The sequence below is a fragment of the Pagrus major genome, chromosome 1, assembly GCF_040436345.1.
Source record: "Pagrus major chromosome 1, Pma_NU_1.0".
Lineage (NCBI taxonomy): Eukaryota > Metazoa > Chordata > Actinopteri > Spariformes > Sparidae > Pagrus > Pagrus major.
In genome coordinates, this window is record NC_133215.1 from 4218105 (window position 1) to 4245689 (window position 27585).

At 43.0% G+C, this 27585-nt stretch overlaps 1 protein-coding gene across 1 annotated transcript in view; it reads left to right on the top strand.

Annotated features, from left to right (window-relative positions):
• The window catches only part of LOC140992930 (NLR family CARD domain-containing protein 3-like), a 43764-nt gene that overhangs the window by 12839 nt on the left and 3340 nt on the right, over positions 1 to 27585 (top strand). Inside the window, exons 2-7 of the mRNA XM_073462771.1 lie at positions 15821 to 15940; positions 16752 to 16918; positions 18724 to 20527; positions 21550 to 21729; positions 25436 to 25609; positions 27394 to 27567. Of these exons, the coding sequence (XP_073318872.1) occupies positions 15821 to 15940; positions 16752 to 16918; positions 18724 to 20527; positions 21550 to 21729; positions 25436 to 25609; positions 27394 to 27567 (2619 nt within the window). The remainder of the gene's footprint in view (positions 1 to 15820; positions 15941 to 16751; positions 16919 to 18723; positions 20528 to 21549; positions 21730 to 25435; positions 25610 to 27393; positions 27568 to 27585) is intronic.

A 27585-nucleotide genomic window follows, 5' to 3' on the forward strand; every position in this document is an offset into this window, starting at 1 on the left:
ACGTCTACATCCTGAACCTTCTTCAGCTCTGAACAGATTATTAAACACTGAATGATTTCAAGCAGGAACATTAAAGTCTTTTAAACTGACATCATTTATTCTTTATTCAGATTGAGGGAGTGCAGTTTGTCAGAGATCAGCTGTGCTTCTCTGGCCTCAGCTCTGAAGTCCAACCCCTCCCATCTGAGACAGCTGGAGCTGAGTAACAACAAGCTGCAGGATTCAGGAGTGAAGCTTCTCTCTGCTGGACTGGAGAGTCCAAACTGTCGACTGGAGACTCTGGGGTCAGACACCATTTTTTACTTCTGTGCTCAGATTAATATGATGTGAAAGTTGTGTTGACACTAAACTGCAGACATCAGCTGATATTATACTGATCCACACTGAGTATCTTAATGCTGAAGTCTGTTTTCTTCTTCTGTGGTTTAGTCCATTGACTGTGGCAGAGCAATGTTGAGCTGCACATTTAAAACCTTCATATAACAACATGAATAATTCACTCTGAACATCCTCAGCTATTGATTTTCATCTCAGATTACAAATCATGTTTTTAAAATGTTTTTTAAAGTGATGAGAAAAATACATACTACAATGAAAAGTTAAATAATCTCTATTTTAACTATCAGACAATAACAAATATATTCAGAATCGTCTTTTTACAACATTTTAATGAAGCTTTGTGACGTTTATACTGACTGAATATTTAAATTGTGAAGTTTCATCATTTATTCTTTATTCAGATTGTGGAGCTGCAGGTTGTCAGAGATCAGCTGTGCTTCTCTGGCCTCAGCTCTGAAGTCCAACCCCTCCCATCTGAGAGAGCTGGAGCTGAGGTACAACAAGCTGCAGGATTCAGGAGTGAAGCTTCTCTCTGCTGGACTGGAGAGTCCAAACTGTCGACTGGAGACTCTGGGGTCAGACACCATTTTTTACTTCTGTGCTCAGATTAATATGATGTGAAAGTTGTGTTGACACTAAACTGCAGACATCAGCTGATATTATACTGATCCACACTGAGTATCTTAATGCTGAAGTCTGTTTTCTTCTTCTGTGGTTTAGTCCATTGACTGTGGCAGAGCAATGTTGAGCTGCACATTTAAAACCTTCATATAACAACATGAATAATTCACTCTGAACATCCTCAACTATTGATTTTCATCTCAGATTACAAATCATGTTTTTTAAATGTTTTTTAAAGTGATGAGAAAAATACATACTACAATGAAAAGTTAAATAATCTCTATTTTAACTATCAGACAATAACAAATATATTCAGAATCGTCTTTTTACAACATTTTAATGAAGCTTTGTGACGTTTATACTGACTGAATATTTAAATTGTGAAGTTTCATCATTTATTCTTTATTCAGATTGGAGAGCTGCAGTTTGTCAGAGATCAGCTGTGCTTCTCTGGCCTCAGCTCTGAAGTCCAACCCCTCCCATCTGAGAGAACTGGACCTGAGTCTCAACGAGCTGCAGGATTCAGGAGTGAAGCTTCTCTGTGCTGGACTGGAGAGTCCAAACTGTCGACTGGAGGCTCTGAGGTCAGTTCATGTGTTTCTGTGTATCTATAAAATGTCATTAATTTACATGTTTTGCTCTCTCTCTCTTGCTCGACCACACACTCTCCACACACAGCACACGTGTGGTTGTTTATCTCAACAAGGAAACTAGCTTTACTTGAGAAAGGCTGCAGGCAGCGAGACAGAAGACTGCTGAAAGGTAGAAAGTGAAATGTTACTTCAGAGCGTGGAGGACGAGACGACTCTGGCTGTTCCCACTGACCAATCAGTGGTCTGCAGTGTGTTAGCTCCACCTTTTAGCGTGGGATCAGTGCATCAGTGAAGCTAAACGTGTTCATAGCTGTTTCAGACAGACAAAGGTGGAGCCAAGAGCTGCTGGAGGCTCAACAAAGGTTTAAATATGGAGGTAACTTCTCACATGTTCTCTCCTGGAAGACATTGGTAGTGTTTCACTCAGTTCATATTTCAAAGTGACAGAAATAGTTGTGTAACAAATGAAAAAGAGCTGAGAGAGAAGTTGAAACCTGGGCTCTGTCTCACCTGCACTCAGCTCACCAATCACAGAGTGAGGAAGGTGTTAATGTTTGTTTGTCACTTTTGTAAAGTGACAGAAGTTGTTGGACACAGACCCCCTAATCTGACATCAGAAAGGTGTGGCCCCCCGCAGAGATTTAAATCTCTGAAAAGAAAGTGTTGAATCTCTGAAAAAAGGAGGTTGGATGATGTTGAAGTCACGTTGGACAAAAGACACATGAGTGTGATGTAATCTCTGATTCAACACACTGCACGTGTTGAATGTGTGAAACTCTGAAGACAAACTTTAATAACATGAAAATATTACACTGCTGATGAATTATAAGTGCAACACAATTATCTCACACATACTGTTGTTATTCTCACATGTTTAAATCCATTTGAATATTTACTTTAAACCGGTTAATACTTTGAAAACATTATTCAAACTGTTAAATCTTAGTTTTCATGTCATCAACTCTGAAGGGGATTTGACCACATAGATTCTGTCCTGATTCACACTGAGCATCTTGTTCTGCTTCATATTTAAAACATATCTATTATAACATCAAACATTCAGCACTGTTTTATTCTCCATCAACCTCTTCATCATTGATTTGCACTTTTCCTTCTTGCTTCTGAAAGTAAAAACACAAACGTTGTGTTTTCTTCTGTCAGACAACAACAAACGTGTGTTTGTTCCAAACCTTTCTGATGATATGTGACGTCTGTACTGACTGAAACACTTCAGCTCAGGATGACTTTTATCTGAAAGCTCCTGTTGCTGAGAGAGTTGATCTTTGAGTCTCGTTCCCGACCCGTCAAATACTGACGCTTTGGGACGGCGGCCGACCCGACCTACAATCCCAAAGCGTCAGTATTTGACGAGTTGGAACGAGACTGAAAGTTCAACTATCTTAATAACAGGAGCTTTAAATAGCAGAATCAAATGTTCCATCAGTTTCTGTGGGTTTTTATTTGGCTGCACAACATGAGTTTGTACAGATGGAGCCTCTGGTGGAGCTGCAGAGTTTAAGAGGTGACATCACTACGTCTTTATTGAAGCAGCAGCACGTTGTCATTAATATTAATGAGAGCTCTGTTTCACTTTGTGTGTTTGACAGTGTTGAACCTGCATCCTGTTGGGTTCAGGTGTTTGGAGCTTCATTTTCTAAACGTCTACATCCTGAACCTTCTTCAGCTCTGAACAGATTATTAAACACTGAATGATTTCAAGCAGGAACATTAAAGTCTTTTAAACTGACATCATTTATTCTTTATTCAGATTGAGTTGGTGCAGTTTGTCAGAGATCAGCTGTGCTTCTCTGGCCTCAGCTCTGAAGTCCAACCCCTCCCATCTGAGAGAGCTGGACCTGAGTCACAACAAGCTGCAGGATTCAGGAGTGAAGCTTCTCTCTGCTGGACTGGAGAGTCCAAACTGTCGACTGGAGACTCTGAGGTCAGACACCATCTTTTACTTCTGTGCTCAGATTAATATGATGTGAAAGTTGTGTTGACACTAAACTGCAGACATCAGCTGATATTATACTGATCCACACTGAGTATCTTAATGCTGAAGTCTGTTTTCTTCTTCTGTGGTTTAGTCCATTGACTGTGGCAGAGCAATGTTGAGCTGCACATTTAAAACCTTCATATAACAACATGAATAATTCACTCTGAACATCCTCAACTATTGATTTTCATCTCAGATTACAAATCATTTTTTTAAAAATGTTTTTTAAAGTGATGAGAAAAATACATACTACAATGAAAAGTTAAATAATCTCTATTTTAACTATCAGACAATAACAAATATATTCAGAATCGTCTTTTTACAACATTTTAATGAAGCTTTGTGACGTTTATACTGACTGAATATTTAAATTGTGAAGTTTCATCATTTATTCTTTATTCAGATTGAGGAGCTGCAGTTTGTCAGAGATCAGCTGTGCTTCTCTGGCCTCAGCTCTGAAGTCCAACCCCTCCCATCTGACAGAACTGGACCTGAGTCTCAACTACCTGCAGGATTCAGACGTGAAGCTGCTGTCTGATCTGAAGAAGAGTCCAAACTGTCGACTGGAGACTCTGAGGTCAGTAGAGAGTTGGAGTCAGTCCATGCTGGTTTCAGCAGTATTGTAATAAACACAGTCAGTATCAGAGTAAAGATCCAGCATTTCCTGCTTTCCTCAGTGAAGCTGTGAGAGGAGAACGGTGACAGGCTTCAGGATTGGACAGAAAGAGATAGAGGGGGAACAGTCAGCCAATCAGAGGAGCCAGAAGCTTGTTGTGATCGTGTGTTTGAGTTGAAGTGAAGACGACTGTTGTTGTTGTGTACATGTGTACAGGAAGTAAAGCTGGATCACAGCTGACAGCATCACAGGATGTGTAGAGACAGTGTCCTCATCCATCAAACTGTTGTAGCATCAAATCTCTGTTCTCTCATTTCAACACTGAACAACTGATCAGTCCATCTTTGTCACAGCTCTCAGGTCTACGGTGGCCCTGAAGGTCAAAACACAACAACATCCCACAAAACATCAAACTGTCACCAGAGACTCTGGTTCTGTCCAATAACAAACAAGAACGCCGTCCCACCTTTTCCATAATCTGAAGTGTGGTTGTGTTTTGACCTTCAGGGCCACCGTACAGATCGCTCTGACTGAAGCCTGCACATCACTGACTCTTATTTCAGAGAACCACGGTTACATTTAGTGACCATGTGGTCTCCTCACAGACCAGAACCTCTGCTGAAGTCCAGTAACCACAGCTGGTGTTGACTGTTCAGTCTCTGTGTGAACATGTAGGAGCTTTAACATCAAATATTTATCTGTCCGTCTGTCTTTAGTTTTATCCAGATGTTTTTACAACAGACTCCATATTTACATGTTTGTAATATTTAAAGCAGATGAAATGTTCAGGTGTGACTGAGACTCTGGTTTTTAACAGCAGTGAATCATCATCAGAGTGTTTCTGCAGTGATGATGCGTTCAGGGACTCTGAGCAGTTTATTTCACTGTGTGCTTGAGTGAAACCTGCAGAGTAAACACACTTGATGTGTCTGCAGGTCTGTGAGCTTCACTCCAACACGTTAACATGAGCTGAAAGGAAGCTGGCTACGCTACACAGCCGCTCCACTTGTGGTCTGAACAGGACTGAAGTCCTGCTGGTCTTTATATCACTGACTGACAGCTGATGGAGGGAGTCTCTGTAGACACTCATGTATCACTTCTGCTGTCTCTCTGCTTCTCTCATCAGGACGAGGTGGTGATCTCTGTCAGAGTGAGTGGTGAGAAAGGTGGAGGTGTTGAGAGGATCAGCTGTGTCCTGATGATCCAGAGAGGTTGAAGCAGCACCATCAGCTGGTGGGTGGAGAGGCTCTGACTGGGCGGAGAGGAGAGCTTCATCCAGCAGCGACTGACGGACCAATCACAACACGTGGAGATGATGTCAGTGCTGCAGTGTGAACTGCTCTGAGATCAGCTCCACTGTCCAGTCCAGCATCGTCCCTGTTTCCTCTGGATGTTGTAGGGACACATGTCCCTCGCCTCTGCTTTTAATTGAGGCTTTGTCTTCTGAAAGGCAAACACTCCTCTACAGATATGAGCTCTCCTCTTCACCTGGCAGGGAGGACGTCGTTGTCTTTACAATAAAACCGTGGAATAGATGATTCCCAGGAGACCATCTGTCCTTATTTACAGCTCTACACACCATTTGTCCTCTTTCCCCCTCAAGACAGAAACACTCCTTTCCTTCAGGTCCATCGAGGTTCATCATCAAATGAATCCACTCTCCAGACATCAAGAGGAACAGACAATCTTGTGTTATAGTTTCATGTCTTTGCAGTTGTGTTAGATTAACAAAGTGCTGACAATTGTTCTCTGCTGATCTAATTAAAACACACACACACATTCCCACAGTGAAGGTCTGGTGACGCCCACCTTCTTGGAGTAATCTTGGTTGACAGCTTAATAATTTATAGTTGTGTTGTTCTTATCTTTTGCACTCCACTGTGAAGTTCTCTACACTTCTCCAGACTTCAACACGGTTCTGAACAGCTATTAAACCACAACCTCATCTTCTGAATTTTAACAAATTATTAAACAGGCAGAAAAGTTATTAAAACTGATTTTTCTTACACTTCCCTACGATTAAGATTGAGTGAGATGAATGTAATGTGTAAAAACGCCCTGTGGTGAGTCCTGGTGTGATCGGGACAAACTGTTCAATCATCTCGTTAATACGTTTGGATTATTACCAGTGAATGTCTCTGATGTGCCCTGTTTAACAAGTATCAAGCTGGAACTAAAAGAAATATGAGTGGTGACTTCTACTGTATAATCAAGTGTGTTTAGATGTTCTGATCCAGTTTTAATTCCTTTGTGGATGTTAAAGTGGTTTTAATAATGACATATGAGTTCGTGTTGGACAAAGTCCACATATGAAGCCGTGGTGACATTCTGGGGAAGGTGAAGCGGTTTAGCAACGTTTCAAACTCTAGTTTAGTTTGAGTCCGTTCCTGTGAAGTTTCCCACTTGTTATCTCCTCTGAGACAAACAGCGGCCGCCCTGCCCCCAGGCCCGCCGCCACTCGAGACTACAAAACAGAGACATCACTTCTCTGCTCGCTCCAAACTTTAACTCTCTTCTCTCTCCAAACTCTTCTCTTCTTTCATGTTTCCGCTCTTTACTTTGAGACTCGCTTCAAGACAGCGATCTCTGCACAAAGTGCTCACGTGTTCATTTTTCTCACTTTTATATTTATGGCTGTATTGATTCATCTCTTAAGTACTTCAACTTACATTAAGTTTCTACCAGAACCAAGTTCTGTTTTCATTTGTTTTATGCAGTTAAGTATCGTAACCTGATTAAGAGGAAGTGAACTTAATTTAAAGGTGACATATTATGCTCTATTATCTTGTATTGAGTAACAGTATCAGTTTTGTTCGTATTAAAATGACTCTCGTCATATTTAAATGCTGTCACCCAACTAACCCGTGATCTCACCTCCTGCACATGTTCATATACCCGCATTACTTTACCGTGTCCACATTTCCAGTTACCTGTTGTTGTTCCTTTAAATCGCCATTTCATTTATTTACCCTGAATTATCTAGTTAATAAACATATTTAACCGTATGTCGTCGTCTGTGCAGGTTTGTTTTTAATGTGGAGAACCGATGGAAACTGTGTAGAAGTCACTACTTCAGTTTTTGTTTTTTTTTTGTGATCAATTTTTTATTTTATTTTATTTCATTACATCTCCATTCATCCAGACCCATTACCCGCACCCTTATCCCGGGGGTGACATTGATTATGGACGGTTACACGAAATAATAAGTGAACAAAACACAATAAAACACACAGCAACAGCAGCACATAGACACAAAACACCGCTTTGACTCTCTCAGATGCTGATTCCAGATTCTGTATCGCTTCTGTCTTTGCCTGTTGAGCACAGGCACTGGAGATTTCTAATGACAGGACTTCATAAAATGACAATTTCCACAGATACACATTTACAACATGTGGTGGTTTCCATCTTTTTATCAACATTTTCTTTGCTGCAGTCAAACCCGCGAACAGTACTCTCTTCTTGTGAAATGTTAAATTCAGAAAAGTATCATCATTTAAAAGCAATATATGTGGTAAACAAGGTATGTTTGTCTGGATTAAACAAGAATGAATGTTGGAAATGCTGAGCCAAAAGGAACAGACCCCAGGGCATTCCCACATCATGTGCATGTATGTGCCCAACACTTTGTGAGGACAGAACCGACAGTGGGCTCTGAGTGATCCGGATCTGGCAGCATCGTCTTGGGGATAAATAGTATCTTTGTATCAGCTTATAGTGAATTAACTGCTGATTATAATTACAGGATGTTAGTGGAATATTACTCCACTCTCTGCCAGTTGATACTGAGCCCAAAATCTTTAGTATCTATATTCCAGACAAGAACATTGCCTGTGGGTCCAGTTAGTCTTCCTTGTAGCTCATTATATATTCGAGACACAAAACCTTTTTTAACCTTTGCGATGTTCAAGAGATGCATGAGGGGATGAGTTAATAGGGTTTGATTCCATGGGACACCATATGTAGCATTGCTGTGCGCAACTGTAGATAAAAGAAGAAAGAGGTGCCGGGCAAATTATAGATTTGTCTAAGTTCATGAAACGATCTAAGACAATCTTCATTATACATATCCAACAAACTATGAACTCCCTGATTTTGCCAAGAGGAGAAAAGTAAATTATTTCTAAAAATTGGGGCCACTTTATATCCCATTTAACTGATTGGGCTGTTATTGCAAACTAGAATTGAGTTTGGTACTTGTACTTGAGTATTTCCATTTCCTGCTACTTTATACTGACTTTATACCATCAGAGCTGAAGGAGCATTTTAAATATATTTATTTTATCTGCAGTCAGATGAATAAAACACTGATTCTGTTGAATGTTGGATCAGATAATCAGCCTGATAACTGGTTGAATAGTGTACAGTATATACACACATGTAAAAATATGTAACAGCAGCAGGACCGGTAGCTGCTCCTCTGTTGGAGGAGGAACCTGAGGAGCACTGCCAGAGCCCCACAAAATGACCTCCAGCAGCTCCTGGTGTGCAGGTTCCTGACTCCATGAGGGCCCGACGTCCTCTAGAGGGACCAGCGCTCACAGCCCAGCACCGTACAGGCTTGTGGGGTCCATACACACTACGGAGTCACACTACGAGTTGCTGTGATGAAACTCACTCAAGTTGGGTCAGACTGTGATTTGAATGTTTGACTTTGATTTTGGATCCAGCCCTCGATGAGTTGATGCTTCTGGTTTCCACTGACCGTTGTCACGTCGCACAATGTTCATCAGTGAAGATTTCCAGCTCGAATAATTCATTCGTTAAGACCTGATGTGTGATTAAAGTGTCCCTCAGTGTGTGTGAGCAGTGCACAGAGTGCCCCTTTAATAAACCAAACTCAAAGACCATTAGCCACATTTACTGCCTCTTCCTTTTTGCTGCTGTTCAGCTCAAGTTTCTGATGTTGGTCTTCTTCAAAGTATTTCACATTTTACTCCTCTGGATGATTTGAGCACCTTGTTTATGACTGATGGCCTGAGGGTGGCGCCAAAAACGGTTATCTGAACCAATAAGGAGGCTGTTTTACTTCATAGTGTCGACAGCAGAGTTTTGGTTTGATACCTGACACCTGTTACAGATGCCAAACATTCACATTTAAGTATTTCTACTACAACTGCTACAAACACAAAAACTACAGCCAGTCATCAGTTTAAATATCACTTAGTGTTTCCTGTTGTTACAAACCTGTAATGTTGATTAAACAGCTGCCACAGTGAGTCATGAAGACTAAGGTGGGACAAACTCAAAGCACAGGTCAGACTTTCTGTAAACACATTATATATTTGACTTGAAGCTCGAAGTGTCTCTCAGTGCTGAGACGCTTCAAAATATCACACACACAAATAACAAATGCAGTCAATTACTCAGTGCACATTACATGACCGTGATCTCCTACAGTGACACGACCAACTGGATTACAGCAAAGTAATCTAATTACATTGGGATTACTTCAAAATCTAGAAACCTGTTACAATCACTCCATAATTAACTGGAACATTAGTGAATTCTCAGGACTGATTATACAGAATAATTTATATTTACAGAATAATTTAGATTCACACAATACTTTTTGGACCCAGTGTGTTTTTACAGCCGCTGATCACTTGTGAGTATTTTAAGGGACTAACTCAGAGGATCAGATGGAAGATTTGAGCTGATGGTGAACTAGAAGATGTTCTTCACCATCAGCTCATTTCTGGACCACATTAAATCTTCTAGGATGTGTTTCTAAGATCTGTAACATCTTCACGTCTCCGGCCAGTTAAAGTGTGTTTTTGTGTGGTAAAGGCTTTGGTCCCTGTTGTGATGATGATGAAGGGTCATCGTCTCAGACCCTCCCGACTCTTTCAGGCCATTTCCTGCAGCGCTGTGTTGGTCTTCACCCTCTCTGTTGTTTGGTTCCTCTGGGTTTCCATTTCAAAGTGATTTGGCCTCATCTCTGCTTCTTTCTTCTTACAAAACTCTGACAACATGAAAACCAACATATTTATTACATGTATTTATAATCTATTCACTCATTTTCATCCTTTCAAGGCAAACAGACGGACAGACATCAGACCAGCACTTTACATTTCTGCCTGTAAACGTCTTAAATATTTCACACGGACAGAAACTGAATGAACTCTGGTTTCTGTCAGATTTATCACCCAGAAACCAAAACACATTAAAATGTTGAGAGTCAGCAGTGGTGGAAGAAGCACTGACTTCTTTGACTTGAGTAATAGAGCCAACATCTCCATGCAAACTAAATACTCCAATACAAGCCCTGTTTAAAGACCCTGCTGAAGTCCAACAACAGAAGTATCATCAGCACAGTGACGATACGACGATGCGCCTCAGTGTGCAGGATGATGTGTCACTTGTCATTGTTGGGTCCGGTGCGGTCGTGTACATGAACTGGACCTGTGTGATTGATTTTACCTTCATGTGAACTCTGAGCAGCGTTTGAATAAATGTACTGAGTTACAACTGGCACTAGTGAATAAAACTGTACAAATGTCTGTGATTTCTTCATATTTATACTTTAATGTCGTGTTTGAACAGTGTTTTTCATGTTGTTTAACACATGAGATATTTGCTGTAACGGCAGAACTGATGGGAAAGAAGATGAGTGATGAGGGGAGAGATGCCGAGTGCTTCCTGTTTTGGTGGATGAGAGTAAAGACACAAGTGGAAAGGAGCAGGTTTCTGTTGTGTGCGGTATTTGCAGCCAGAGTCCGGGGAAGTGCAGGAGGAGCTTTTGCATTTCACTGCTGCAGATGTGTTGGATGCAGACTCTCTGCCAGCCAGCAGCAAACACACACTCAGTCAGTGTGATGTTGATATACATCGCTGTGTCGCTCAATGCTACGACGGAGCATCTGTGACGTCAGGATGTAACAATGGTGCAGGAACAACTCAGACAGGAGGTGCCGCAGGACATCTACATACACTGCCATGCACACAGGCTGGATCCAGTGTCAGTGGGCTGTGGACATGATGTCAGAGGGTTTTGAGACGCTACATAAGTTTTTTCCCGGATATTTATTTAGAGCAACAAAGCTCCTGTCGGATCCAATGTTGACCTCGTTGCGGCAGATGCTTTGGCCCAGTCTGTAGCGACTTCATGCTCTCGCAGAAAAGCGCACAGACACCAAGTGGAAAGAAATCCGACAACAAGCAGAGACTCTGTGCGCAAACACAGGCCCGACACAGACTTCACGGGAGAAAAGGCCCAGAAGACCCAGAGAACCGGACACCTGCAGGGTTTCATTGCGGAGGCCCCGATAGAGAGAACACAGACAGAGCAGCGAGGACATGAACACGCACTCTTTCTGTCCAGGTGTCGACAGGTTGGCAGGAGAAATGAATCGGCGCTTCTCAGCAGAGACACATGACGCACTGAGAGGTGCCAACTCTCAGCCCGAAACACACATCGTTTCTGGACAAACAGCTTCTGCTGCCCACGGCCCGACACTATGGTGTCAGTGATGAACACCTGTCAGCAGAGCTCCACCAGGTGCTTCTGCAAAGGGAGGAGGAGCAGGGACATCCAGCCACAGCACAGGAGCTCCTGTCCTTAATGCGGCCGCATAAAGACCTGTACACGTTAATGTGCACAGCCCTGACACTTCCTGTCACATCGCTGAGCTGTGGACGCAGGTTTTCTTGCCTGGGCCGTGTAAAAACCCACCTGAGGAACAGCAGTGGAGACACTGGGACCAGTAATCTGGCACTTCTGGCTGCAAACACGGAGAGAACAGGAGCCTTGACTGCGACAACATCATTGATGCCTTCGCACTCAATCACAGCAACAGACGTATTGTTTTGTGGTGAAGAGTCTGTGGTCAGTGCGCGATTCCCCCTCTGTTGGCTGTTACACATTTAATTAATGTGGTGGTTGCAGCACAGATCCGGGCTCTTCATCTATGATGCTCCAACAACAGGAGCCCTGCTGACTCAGCATCAGACCAGTGTTGGTAACTGGCTGTGTGATTTCCTGATCTGAGCATTTGAGGCCGCAGCTGCAGTGACTGTTGCCTCCTGTTGCTGCTGTTTGCTGCTCCGGTGTGTTCAGGGCTCGACTGGGACACAGTTGTGTGAAATATTATGTTCAGAGGTTTGTGTGTTGTGTCTATGGCCCTTGTGTTGAATACTTTTACATATATATGCTTATACATGGTCTTATTATAGATCCATGCTTCAGACAGACATCTGCTGATCTGCACAGACAGTGAATGAGCTCTGATCACTGCAGCCACACAGCGCCACCTGCTGGTCAACCAGGGAATTACACCATCTGAACGTGAGGCAGAAAACACACACACACAGGAAGTCAACACAAAAATGCTCCAACACAAGAGAAAAGTGAGATTCACTCAGACTAATAACAAAACAAACATCATAAAACAAAACAGCTGAATCTCTGAACAACAGGGACGTCTACTCGCCAGTGACGTCACAACGAGCCGACCGCTCAAAACACGTATTTATTACAGAACAAACATCAAAGAGTTCAGATGTATTTCTTACAGTCCGTTATATTTATTGGATCAGCTCAGAATATTTTCTACATGTAAATAAATACGTTATTGGACCAGTTAGACTCCATGTAGCGCTGCAGCGGCTCAGCCAATGGCAGACTGTTGCTGGGACAAAAACACACATAGCAACGGGTCATTTAGCCAATTAGCGTCGTCACATTCGATAAGCTTGGGACGCTGCCGTTAAGTATCCTAGCAACCAGAAACAAGCGTCTGAAATCGAGATGGCGGCGTCAAGTCGACAAGAACAAGAGCACACAGGGCTTCAGCTGCCCACAGACTCTGTAAAGTGTCTCTTGCTGAACCCTTTCGAAAGGAGAACTTTAGGGGGAAACTTCGTGTTAAAGAACTTGGACCTGAGAAGCCCGGTCTGAGTTTAACACAGCAGACGCATGAGAAAGGTAAAGTGTCCCAGAGGAGCCTCTCTCTGAATCGGTGCGACAGGAAGGCTCGGCTAACTGGATGTAGCTTTGCAAATGCAGTATTCTGCTTCCCGTGTTTACTTCTTAAAATGCCGGGGACAGATACTACATGGACTGTAACAGGAGTTAGAGACCTAAAACTTTTGTCAGAGCCGATTAAAAAACATGAATGCTCGAAGGTTCACATGAACAACGCTGTCAAGCTAGCCGTGCTAGGCGGGACTAGCATAGCTGCTAGCTGGATGAAGGACACAGGACTGCGGTGAGAAAACACAATGAAGAGGTGGACATGAACACACACATTTTATCCAAGATCATTGATTGTGTGAAATTGTGTGGAGCTTGTGAGCTGGCATTGCGAGGCCACGATGAGACAGCATCCTCCGACAGAAAACTACTCTTCCTGAGGGACAACGGGGGAAACTAATCGCCCAGGTCTGTGACGGAGCTGCCGTGATGAGAGGAGCCACAGGTGGCGGCAGCGCGAGGTTCAACACGTTTACGGGAGAGTCCACTACTACACTGTTACCTCATCAGCTGAACCTGATGATGCAGCAGCAACATCCCACATCACCAAGGTCTGCACACACACACACACACACACACACACACACACACACACACACACACACACACACTCACACACTCACACACTCACACACACACACACACACACACACACATAAATCAAAGTCAAAGTCAGTCAAACGGTTGATTTCTAAAGGGCCATTAAATAATTACTGTTTATCCCTAAAACAATGGTGTCTTTTGGGTCATTGGGACAGTCACCGAAAGCTTCTGGCACACACAGCCCAGCCTAGAATATGTTTCACCAGCCGCCACTGCATGACTGTCTGAATATGTCTGTTTTTTATTGCTTTCTTTTATTGGACAGTTTTTATCAGACAACAATGTGAATACTCTTCATGTGCTTTGTCAAGGTTTTCTTCTTTCTATAATATTTCCCAGTTTTGGTTTAGTAATTCATGTTTTAAAGCGTTCATTGACTCCTCTGTCCTGACTCGTCTGTGCTCCAGTTTAATGTCCTGCTTTTCCTTCTTGTCGTCACTGTCACACACTGTAAACACTGGTAGCTGCTCACTGACATCACTGATCAGTAATCCACTTATTGCATTGTTGTCTGTGACATCAGTAAATATGTTGTCTATCAGTGTGGCTAAAGGGTGGAGTCACAAAGTGGCCTGGACTACGATGAGACATTTTCTCCTACTGCTGACCTGACGAGTGTCAGAGTGTTAATGCAAAAAGCAGCACAGGAAAACCTGATTTAGCATCAGATGGACGTCAGAACGCCCCAATAGACTATGAGATGTTCATGGAGCAACCAGAGGATATGAAGTGGACTCTAGCACAGACGGAAAGTTGGTGTATAAGCTAGAGAAGTCACTTTAGTAAGATGAGTGACGTCAGAAAGTCCAGAGAGGCAGCTGGCAGCCTGATCTATCCAACTACATGTACAAGACCCCACCTGAGTTTTGTTGTCAGCAAACTGTCGCAGTATTTTTCTGAGCCAACAGAAGAGCAGTGGACTTCTGTAAAACATCTGCTCAGATATCTGAAGGGCTCAGTTTTCATCATCTCCAGGCTACATACTCCGGGACAATAGGTGGCGGTATGCACCTTAAAAGTCATAAAATCAGAAGAAGAACATGAGAACAGGGAGGAGCCAGGGACGTCATCACACACACACACACACACACACACACACACACACACACACACACACACACAGGGAGGAACCCTGAAAGTGAAAGTGTTCAGTCAGACTCCATTTTCAGACGAAGAGCAGAAGGAGAGCAGCTGGAGTCTGAGGCAGGGTGAGTGTTAACAACACATTGTGATTATTTACTGTGACTTTACTTACTGTGAGTCAGTTTTCTCCCTGTGGACTGTGGAGGAAAGAAATGTTGGAGTCAACTCAACACTTTGATTCATCTGTGGACACAAAGTCCTGATTGGCTGAATAATCCTCTTTAAACCTACAGTAACCCAAGAAAACAAGCACAGGTGTGAAGAAAAGTGACCAGGTGGACTTCTGGCTGCTTTTATTATACTGTATAATGTGTGTGTGAAGGGGAGAGAGAGTGTGTGTTACTTCCTGCTCTCTCGGTCTTGTGCGACTCTTGAACAAACTTGTTTCCTGATTCTTGTGTCCTGAGCTCACAGCTACTGTTTCACCTCTCAGACTGACTTCAGAGCAGAAGATGAGTGTTTGTGTGAAGGAGGAGGAGGACAGAGCAGAGTCTCCAGTATCCAGCTGTCTGTCTATGAAGAGTGACTGGTCCAAAGATGATCCTCCAGCCTTCAGTAATGAACCTGGACCATCAGACTCAGAGTAAGACACCTGATACTGACTCATTTATGGGACTTTGTTCTGTTCCCTCTCTCACTAACGTGTTTGGTTCATGTTGTGTTTGTATATTTCAACAACAATGTATTTGCTAACTAACTTTAACAAACCTTTTGGGACTCATGACAGAGAGATCATTCGTCCCATCGTCCTCTTAGTGCTGTCAGTCACGTAAAAAGCTGTAATCTGATCTAAGAGGACAAATAGAAATTTTGAAAGCTCCTTTTCATCAACAGTAGCAGTAGTTTGTGTGTTTAGAGCTTCTTAAATGACTTTGTCATCAGAGAATTTCTCAAAGATTCATGAGATATCAATACAAACATGTTGGTGTTTGCAGAGTTCAGTCCAACAGACAGAGAGCAGAGTCTCCAGTATCCAGCTGTCTGTCTATGAAGAGTGACTGGTCCAAAGATCATCCTCTAAACTTCAGTAATGAACCTGGACCATCAGACTCAGAGTAAGACACCTGATACTGACTCATTTATGTGACTTTGTTCTGTTCCCTCTCTCACTGCTGTGCTTTGTTCTGTTGATTTTGTATTTTTATATTCAAAATTCATGTAAAATGTATTTTCTACCTAAATCTAACAGACTTTTCACGGCTCATGTTCCTCTTACTGTCTGTGGCAGCTGTCAGTCTCCTAAAAAGCTGTAATCTGATCTAAGAGGACAAACAGAAACTTTGAAAGCTCCTTTTCATCAACAGTAGCAGTAGTTTGTGTGTTTAGAGCTTCTTAAATGACTTTGTCATCAGAGAGTTTCTCAAAGATTCATGAGATATCAATACAAACATGTTGGTGTTTGCAGAGTTCGGTCCAACAGACAGAGAGCAGAGTCTCCAGTATCCAGCTGTCTGTCTATGAAGAGTGACCGGTCCAAAGATCGTCCTCTAGACTTCAGGATGAAACCTGGACCATCAGACTCAGAGTAAGACACCTGATACTGACTCATTTATGTGACTTTTTTCAGTTCCCTCTCTCACTAACGTGTTTTGTTCATGTTGTGTTTGTATATTTCAACAACAATGTATTTGCTAACTAACTTTAACAAACCTTTTGGGACTCATGACAGAGAGATCATTCGTCCCATCGTCCTCTTAGTGCTGTCAGTCACGTAAAAAGCTGTAATCTGATCAAAGAGGACAAATAGAAATTGTTAAACTTCTTATTTATGGACAGGAGGAGTTTGCTCCCTCTATGAATTTGTAATTAGACTTTTTTCAAAGATTCATCTGATATCAATACAAACATGTTGGCTCCATTCTTCAGTAATGAACCTGGACCATCAGACTGTGGACCCTGGTTCTGCAGACAGTGCATCACATCATACTGGGACCAGTCTGCTTCATCAGGACACTCCTCCTGTCCCCAGTGTGGAGAAAGATCCAGAACAGGAGCTGGACTGCAGACAGCCAGTCTGACCAGCACTGTACAAAGTAAGACTATATATCTGTCTGCTGATGTCTTCATGTCTGAACACACTACTTGTTGTTTTACAGTTTTTCTCGATTGTTTACACACATTTTCTGAAATCATGCCTCATACTCTCAGAACTCTACACACAAATCAAAACACACACACACACACAATGGGCAAACCCCTCAATTCTCCTGCAAAATGAAACTTTACTTTCAAAACAATGTTATTTCTTCTCAAAATGGTATTTTGTTTTCAAATGACACACAAACCATCATATGAATAGACATTTATAAGAACCAGTTGAACACTGATGTGCTCAATGTAAAACACTGATGAATGGAAAACACTTCTTCTCCATTCATTATAATAACTTAGGCCTTTTTTCTTACTACAGACAGTACATACATAAGTGTGTTGGTAAGTATTTGAGAATATTGTTTTTATACTCAGAACACACAAATACACGGTAACAAATATATTTTATTTTTCCCACAAAAACAATGTACACAGTGTACATCCCAACCAACACAAAGTTGCACATACAGTGGTCTAAATACAAAACAACAGAAGAATTTACTGTATACAGTTACAGTAAAAAACAACTATGCTGCATCCTCTCTTCTGTTTCGGTCTGGCCACAACACCTCATCCACATCACAAGCAATGTTTTCCCTGGCCAAGCAGCGGGGGAAATATCGCCTAGCACGGCGAATCCAGCCATGAAAAGCATCAACTGCTATATCTCCACATGCGTCTTCCATAGGAGGAGAAGGGGTATACGCGTTTGTGGATTTCGGTCATACACTTTCCATCTCCAGGCAGAAAAAAATTCCTCAATAGGATTGAGGAATGGAGAATATGGAGGGAGATAAACAACTAAAAAGCGTGGGTGGGCAGTGAACCAGTCTGAACGGGAGAGTTTTCAGTCTAACAGGAGAGTTTCAGTCTGAACGGGAGAGTTTTCAGTCTGAAGTTGTGTCGAGTTTCTTCTGTTCTGATGTCACTGGGAGTTTGTGTCACTATTGTGGATCCAGGACATCAGACAGTCTGGATCTAGTTGAGCAGTAGCTGGTCCTCCCTTGTAGTGAGGGAATAACAAGCAGTCAGCAGCAGCAGAGTGTAGTGGACGGGCTGAGGTGCAGGTGGTGGTCATTTACAGGGGCCAACCTGAGATGTTGTCCCTCAAGCAAAGGAGTTGAGTTCAAGAAACAGTGCTGTGCATAGAGGTGAGCCCAACTAAATCTAGTTGGTACCGCCCCACCTCCGGCACCAGCACCTGTTCCTTCCCCCATGAGAGGAGACACTCCCTGTCCTGAGGACCAGTCTGGGATGCCAGGAATCAGCACACCTGCCTTCTTTTGCATGAGACTGGCACACACCCGACCCCAATGCCCGTCCCTGCTGGTAGTCAGCCCACAGGGTGGCGTCTCCATGAAGTCAAAGGCCAGACACCAGATATTCACCAGCGACCTCCACTCCCAGGTTGAGCTCCAGAAAGGTGCCCTGATGTCTCTTTCCTGGTTCAGGTGCTGCAGCACCTTTGTGGCTGATTCATAAAGGCTCTTTGAATCACTCTCAGTCCGGCTCCTCCTCTGGGGCTAATTAGCTTTGCGAGACCCTGCCAGGGGCTAATGCCCCCGACAACAGAGCTCCGAGGATCACAGGGACACACAAACCTCTCCACGACGTTAAGGTGGAGAGAAAGACAAAGAAAACAACAAACATGTTCTTATACTGATGTTTTTAACTTGTAATGAAAAGACCATTGACTGCTGATTGTCACATTGTATTTTTTGTCTCCCACTTTTGTCTCTTTTTTCAGTGAATGTTGGTCTGCAGGAGGTTTTCCATGAACATAAGATCAGTCTGAGGAGGAGATGTGAACGTGTGACTGAAGGAAGTGATGAAACAGGAAGTGATGAAACAGGAAGTGGAACCCTCCTCAACAAGATCTACACTGAGCTCTACATCACAGAGGGACAGAGTGAAGAGGTTAATACCCAACATGAGGTGAGGCAGCTGGAGACAGTTTCCAAGAAGGAGACCTTCAGTGAAACTCCAATCAGGTGCTGCGACATCTTTAAAGCCTCACCTGACCAACAGAGACCCATCAGAGTGGTTCTGACCAACGGCGTCGCTGGCGTTGGAAAAACCTTCTCAGTGCTGAAGTTCACTCTGGACTGGGCAGAGGGCTCCGAAAACCAAGATGTCAGTCTGCTGGTTGTGCTCTCGTTCAGGGAGCTGAACCTGATCAGAGATGAGCAGTACAGTCTTCTCAGGCTGCTCCATGTTTTCCATCCAACATTACAGAAGGTGACAGCAGAGAAGCTCGCTGTCTGTAAACTTCTGTTCATCTTTGACGGCCTGGATGAAAGCAGACTGTCACTGGATTTCAAGAACCATGAGGTCGTGTCTGATGTCACACAGGAGTCATCAGTCAGCGCGCTGCTGACAAACCTCATCGAGGGGAAGCTGCTTCCCTCGGCTCTCGTCTGGATAACTTCCCGACCTGCAGCAGCCAATCGGATCCCTCCTTCACGTGTCGACAGGGTAACAGAAGTGCGAGGCTTCACTGACGCCCAGAAGGAAGAGTACTTCAGGAGGAGGTTCAGTGATGAAGATCTGTCCAGCAGAGTCATCTCACACATCAAGACCTCCAGGAGCCTCCACATCATGTGTCTGATCCCAGTCTTCTGCTGGATCACTGCTACAGTTCTGGAGCACATGTTGACTACAGGCCAGAGAGGAGAGCTGCCCAAGACCCTGACTGACATGTACTCACACTTCCTGCTGGTCCAGACAAAGAGGAAGAAGCAGAAGTACGATGAGGGACGTGAGACGAGTCCACAGGAGCTGACGGAGGCTGACAGGGAAGTTCTTCTGAAGCTGGGGAGGCTGGCGTTTGAACATCTGGAGACAGGAAACATCATGTTCTACCAAGAAGACCTGGAGCGGTGTGGTCTTAATGTCACAGAGGCCTCGGTGTACTCAGGAGTTTGTACAGAGATCTTCAGAAGAGAGAGTGTGATCTTCCAGAAAACAGTCTACTGCTTTGTTCATCTGAGCGTTCAGGAGTTTCTGGCTGCAGTCTACATGTTCCACTGTTGTACCAACAGCAACACAGAGGTCCTGAAGGACTTCCTGGGAGGACAGAGTCCCTCAACCCTGGATGACTTCCTGAAGAGAGCCATGCAGAAATCCCTCGAAAGTAAGAATGGCCACCTGGACCTGTTTGTCCGCTTCCTTCATGGACTCTCTCTGACGTCCAACCAGAGACTCTTAGCAGGTCTGCTGGGTCGGACAGACAACAGGCCAGAAATCATCCAGAGAGCCATCAACAACCTGAAGGAGATGAACAGTGATGAGATCTCTCCTGACAGAAGCATCAACATCTTCCACTGTCTGACGGAGATGAACGACCACTCAGTCCATCAGGAGATCCAAGAGTTCCTGAAGTCAGAGAACAGATCAGAGAAGAAACTCTCTGTGATCCAGTGCTCAGCTCTGGCCTACATGCTGCTGATGTCAGAGGAGGTTCTGGATGAGTTGGACACAGATAAATACAACACATCACGGGCAGGAAAACAGAGACTGATTCCAGCTGTGAGGAACTGTAGAAAGGCTCGGTAAGTCCAGATGTGATGAACATTAAAAATCCTGGTAAAGCTGAAGCCTTCAGTATTAAAGACAAACACTTTACACACATGCATTATATAAAACCTCAACACGATACATGTTTTCCTCAACAAGTATGAAACCTGCTGATTGAATCAATGATCATCACCAAGCTCAGAGATGAAATGACATGTAGTCGTCTACTTTCCAAAACATTTCCTTCAGCCAGGTGAGCTCCACCTGAGACAAATGATCACCCATCAAATGATAATAACTCAATCTTTAGCACTAATTATACTATTGATGCAGTAGAAGAGGCTGAATTAATTTAATGGGAGGTGAAAAGCAGACGGAGCGACAGAATAAAATGCATCAAAGAACAAAATCCACACAAACACATAACTGAGGTAAACACATACGAGTGCAGTTACAACCTACAGTGAATTTACATGAAGCTTCATGAATATAAATCAACTCAAATCTGACACGTTTACATTACAGTCATTTGGACACTTTGTCCTGAACATCAGTTTGGTTCATGTTGCTCAAGGACACTCAGGAGGTTCATTTATTGATTTATTTTCTTGATATAAGACTTTTAAAAGCAGTTACAAAGTGCTGTACACACATTAAACAGCAACACAACGAAAGAGTCACAAGAAAAAGCAAGTTTTACCCGACAATTACAAATATAAATATAAAGAGCACAGAATGAATCAAACAAACCAAAATCAAACATGAAGATAAAAACATCCACATCAGGGTTAAAAGCAGCTTTATTCAAGTGTGTTTTGGGGGCTGATATAAAACGGGGCAGCGATTCAGCCCCTCTGATCTCCTCAGGCAGGGAAAGTCTGGGGCCTCGTGGGCAGAAGGAGCTCAAGTTTCAAACTACAAACCTTGTGATCAATGACTGACCAGCTCAGGCCGACCAACTGACCCCCTGTGCTTTGTGATGCAACATGTATGAATCTGTTTTCACAATAAAGTCTCACATTTTATTGTTTTAATGTTCTTTTATCTGTAATCACAGATTTATTCTCTGTCGACTCTCAGAGAGTCACTGTGAAGTCGTGGCCTCGGCTCTGAAGTCCAACCCCTCCCATCTGACAGAACTGGACCTGAGTCTCAACTACGAGCTACTGCAGGATTCAGGAGAGAAGCTTCTCTGTGCTGGACTGGAGAGTCCAAACTGTCGACTGGAGGTTCTGAGGTCAGTTCATGTGTTTCTGTGTAGATCTATAACATTTAAATCACAACAGAAGTTTTACATTTCCTTCAGTTCACTTGTTTTCTGGGTTTGTCTGAGCTCAAATCACAACAACTCAGTTTAAAGTTTGACAGTCTGAACAGTTTGACTGCAGATTATATATTTATATCACACACACACACACACACACACACACACACACACACACACACACACACACACACACACACACACACACACACACACAGATTTAAATCTCTGAAAAGAAAGTGTTGAATGTTTGAAAAAAGGATGTTGGATGATGTTTAAGTCACGTTGGACAGAAGACACCTCCTCTCATGTATTTATGTGCTCTTCATTGGATAACAGTGTCTCTTTATTTCAATGTTAAAGGATTATTACGTACCTTCTTCATGTATTCTTACTGTAGTTAAGTGCACTTAAAATGAATCACATGACAACTATGTCCCAATGAATTATAATAATATATAATTATTAATAAATATACAATAATAAAATTGTTGTTCTCACATGTTTAAATCCATTTGAATATTTACTTTAAACCGGTTAATACTTTGAAAACATTATTCAAACTGTTTAAATCTTAGTTTTCATGTCATCAGCTCTGAAGGGGATTTGACCACATAGATTCTGTCCTGATTCACACTGAGCATCTTGTTCTGCTTCATATTTAAAACATATCTAATATAACATCAAACATTCAGCACTGTTTTATTCTCCATCAACCTCTTCATCATTGATTTGCACTTTTCCTTCTTGCTTCTGAAAGTAAAAACACAAACGTTGTGTTTTCTTCTGTCAGACAACAACAAACGTGTGTTTGTTCCAAACCTTTCTGATGATATGTGACGTCTGTACTGACTGAAACACTTCAGCTCAGGATGACTTTTATCTGAAAGCTCCTGTTGCTGAGAGAGTTGATCTTTGAGTCTCCAGTGGCGTATCCAGGACATTTTTACTGGGGTGGACACAAAGCTAGTGTGTGGTGGCCGTGGCATCGCCAAGTTTAATACCACGTACGCAGCCGACCGCGGTTCGAATCCCGGCTGGACGTCCTTTGCTGCGTGTCGCATCCCCTCTCTCTCCCATGATTTCCTGTCTCGTAACTGTCAAATAAAGGTGTCTATGCTGGTAAAAAATCTTTTTAAAAAGTCATTTTTTATTCCATTTCCACCTCTCACAGTCCTCAGGAGCCTCTGGTTATTTAACATGTCTGTTTTTAATCAGTAATTATGTTCAGGATAGGGAACAGATTTTCTAAGAGCCATTTCCTTGGAGTGGATTAAAGTCCTCATCTCTTCACAAGTTAGATTAGGGAGCACAATTCAACTGCTCTTAACTCATCCTGTAGAATAACATGAATCAGTCATCAGCTCATCGTCTGTGTCACCTGCACTGTTACCTGTGTTTGCTTTACTAATTGAGGCGCCATCTTGTGGTCACATAAAAACACAGCAATCCAGGCAACAGAACAAACCAACAACTGCAAATCAAAGCTTAATACTTAAAGACAGGCCTTATTAAAAAGTTTATCTGTGAGCAAAAGATAAACTAAGCTTGTAAGGAAGAAACAGAAATATGTGTTGTTCTTTACATGCTGAGTTTATGTTGTTATTTAGCTTAGATATCATTTGTTGGAGATACTGGAATTTGATTTTTTTGGTTTCCTCTTTGCCAGGTGTGTTTTTATTTAACCACAAGATGGCGCCTCAATTAGTAAAGCAAAGAAATGTAATTCAATCAATCAGTCAATCAATCAATTCACTTTGAAGTAATAGCTATAACTACAAACATCAAGCAGGATCTTTGTCAAACCGGGTGAGAATCAGTGTGTAAAATACAGGATGTTCGTGGGGCTCTGGAGGCCCTTAAATAACAGCTCTGACTCCATTAACATGTCAAAATAAAGGAGGTGTCAACAATGTGCCTCATTATGTCTATTTATAGTATCTACAAAGGTTTATTTTTACATAACTACCGACATCTTCCATCACTTTTAATAACACAATTAACACATTTTGCATCTCAAGCATTTGTGGCATTTGAATGCAGTTTGCTCTGCCTCTGCCTGTTTAACGTCTCAAACATGTGAACTGTGAAGATGAGCTAACTGACACAAACAAAAAGTCCTTTATCTCCCAGAGAAAAGTCTTTAAACAGCCCTTAAATCACAGAGCAAATAAATAAATCACAGCTTGTTCTTGTGTTACAGCTCCTTAAATCTAGACTGTCACACTATATTTCACACACTGGTTGGTCAAAAATATGACATCAGCTCTACTGAACACACACATCTGCAAAAACACCCTCAGTCTTCAGTCCAGAAAACAGCGTTTCATGTTTCATGGCGGTGTCCACATAACAATAAAAAAACAAAACGCTGACATTAAATGCTTAACTTGGTTTGCAGGCTGCTAAGCTAGGCTAGCTAGGCTAGCTTAGCAGCTAGTTTGTCTTTTAGCTGCTACTTAGTGCTAGATAAAGTTTTCCTACACATTCAGAGGGAACTAGGACACAACTAAACATTAAATTACCTCTCAACCGACAGAGTTCAGCGTTGTTATCCAGCAGTTGACGTTGTCACTGGGACGTCCTCCTGTTTCATTAACGACCGGACCAGCAGCAGCAGCAGGTGCAGCTGCCGGGCTCATCTCTCATGGCTCACCTATCAGACCTGCATGGCCAAACGTCCGCTGAGCAGAAATCAGCTCTCACAGCCTCAGTACGACCATTACTGTGTTAGTTAAACATGTAAAACTGGCCCTAAATCAGCTGATCAGCTGTCATCATTGATTGACAGCATTTCTCTTGTTTCTTGTGTTGACGAACTTCACCAACTACCTATCAGATCTGGGGCGGCCACAGGGGCGGCCAGTGAGTGTTCGGGGGCGGCCAGTGAGTGTTCGGGGGCGGCCAGTGAGTGTTCGGGGGCGGCCAGTGAGTGTTCGGGGGCGGCCAGTGAGTGTTCGGGGGCGGCCAGTGAGTTTTCGGGGGCGGCCAGTGAGTTTTCAGGGGCGGCCAGTGAGTTTTCGGGGGCGGCCAGTGAGTGTTCGGGGGCGGCCAGTGAGTGTTCGGGGGCGGCCAATGAGTGTTCAGGGGCGGCCAATGAGTGTTCAGGGGCGGCCAGTGAGTGTTCGGGGGCGGCCAGTGAGTGTTCGGGGGCGGCCAATGAGTTTTCGGGGGCGGCCCCAGCCACCCCTCAGAAGAGTCTCGTTCCCGACCCGTCAAATACTGACGCTTTGGGACGGCGGCCGACCCGACCTACAATCCCAAAGCATCAGTATTTGACGAGTTGGAACGAGACTGAAAGTTCAACTATCTTAATAACAGGAGCTTTAAATAGCAGAATCAAATGTTCCATCAGTTTCTGTGGGTTTTTATTTGGCTGCACAACATGAGTTTGTACAGATGGAGCCTCTGGTGGAGCTGCAGAGTTTAAGAGGTGACATCACTACGTCTTTATTGAAGCAGCAGCACGTTGTCATTAATATTAATGAGAGCTCTGTTTCACTTTGTGTGTTTGACAGTGTTGAACCTGCATCCTGTTGGGTTCAGGTGTTTGGAGCTTCATTTTCTAAACGTCTACATCCTGAACCTTCTTCAGCTCTGAACAGATTATTAAACACTGAATGATTTCAAGCAGGAACATTAAAGTCTTTTAAACTGACATCATTTATTCTTTATTCAGATTGGAGAGATGCAGGTTGTCAGAGATCAGCTGTGCTTCTCTGGCCTCAGCTCTGAAGTCCAACCCCTCCCATCTGAGACAGCTGGACCTGAGTAACAACGAGCTGCAGGATTCAGGAGTGAAGCTTCTCTCTGCTGGACTGGAGAGTCCAAACTGTCGACTGGAGACTCTGAGGTCAGTTCATGTGTTTCTGTGTATCTATAAAATGTCATTAATTTACATGTTTTGCTCTCTCTCTCTCTCTCTTGCTCGACCACACACTGTCCACACACAGCACACGTGTGGTTGTTTATCTCAACAAGGAAACTAGCTTTACTTGAGAAAGGCTGCAGGCAGCGAGACAGAAGACTGCTGAAAGGTAGAAAGTGAAATGTTACTTCAGAGCGTGGAGGACGAGACGACTCTGGCTGTTCCCACTGACCAATCAGTGGTCTGCAGTGTGTTAGCTCCACCTTTTAGCGTGGGATCAGTGCATCAGTGAAGCTAAACGTGTTCATAGCTGTTTCAGACAGCCAAAGGTGGAGCCAAGAGCTGCTGGAGGCTCAACAATGGGTTAAATATGGAGGTAACTTCTCACATGTTCTCTCCTGGAAGACATTGGTAGTGTTTCACTCAGTTCATATTTCAAAGTGACAGAAATAGTTGTGTAACAAATGAAAAAGAGCTGAGAGAGAAGTTGAAACCTGGGCTCTGTCTCAGCTGCACTCAGCTCACCAATCACAGAGTGAGGAAGGTGTTAATGTTTGTTTGTCACTTTTGTAAAGTGACAGAAGTTGTTGGACACAGACCCCCTAATCTGACATCAGAAAGGTGTGGCCCCCCGCAGAGATTTAAACCTCTGAAAAGAAAGTGTTGAATCTCTGAAAAAAGGAGGTTGGATGATGTTGAAGTCACGTTGGACAAAAGACACATGAGTGTGATGTATTCTCTGATTCAACACACTGCACGTGTTGAATGTGTGAAACTCTGAAGACAAACTTTAATAACATGAAAATATTACACTGCTGATGAATTATAAGTGCGACACAATTATCTCACACATACTGTTGTTGTTGTCACATGTTTAAATCCATTTGAATATTTACTTTAAACCGGTTAATACTTTGAAAACATTATTCAAACTGTTTAAATCTTAGTTTTCATGTCATCAGCTCTGAAGGGGATTTGACCACATAGATTCTGTCCTGATTCACACTGAGCATCTTGTTCTGCTTCATATTTAAAACATATCTAATATAACATCAAACATTCAGCACTGTTTTATTCTCCATCAACCTCTTCATCATTGATTTGCACTTTTCCTTCTTGCTTCTGAAAGTAAAAACACAAACGTTGTGTTTTCTTCTGTCAGACAACAACAAACGTGTGTTTGTTCCAAACCTTTCTGATGATATGTGACGTCTGTACTGACTGAAACACTTCAGCTCAGGATGACTTTTATCTGAAAGCTCCTGTTGCTGAGAGAGTTGATCTTTGAGTCTCGTTCCCGACCCGTCAAATACTGACGCTTTGGGACGGCGGCCGACCCGACCTACAATCCCAAAGCGTCAGTATTTGACGAGTTGGAACGAGACTGAAAGTTCAACTATCTTAATAACAGGAGCTTTAAATAGCAGAATCAAATGTTCCATCAGTTTCTGTGGGTTTTTATTTGGCTGCACAACATGAGTTTGTACAGATGGAGCCTCTGGTGGAGCTGCAGAGTTTAAGAGGTGACATCACTACGTCTTTATTGAAGCAGCAGCACGTTGTCATTAATATTAATGAGAGCTCTGTTTCACTTTGTGTGTTTGACAGTGTTGAACCTGCATCCTGTTGGGTTCAGGTGTTTGGAGCTTCATTTTCTAAACGTCTACATCCTGAACCTTCTTCAGCTCTGAACAGATTATTAAACACTGAATGATTTCAAGCAGGAACATTAAAGTCTTTTAAACTGACATCATTTATTCTTTATTCAGATTGATCAGATGCAGTTTGTCAGAGATCAGCTGTGCTTCTCTGGCCTCAGCTCTGAAGTCCAACCCCTCCCATCTGAGACAGCTGGACCTGAGTAACAACGAGCTGCAGGATTCAGGAGTGAAGCTTCTCTCTGCTGGACTGGAGAGTCCAAACTGTCGACTGGAGACTCTGGGGTCAGACACCATTTTTTA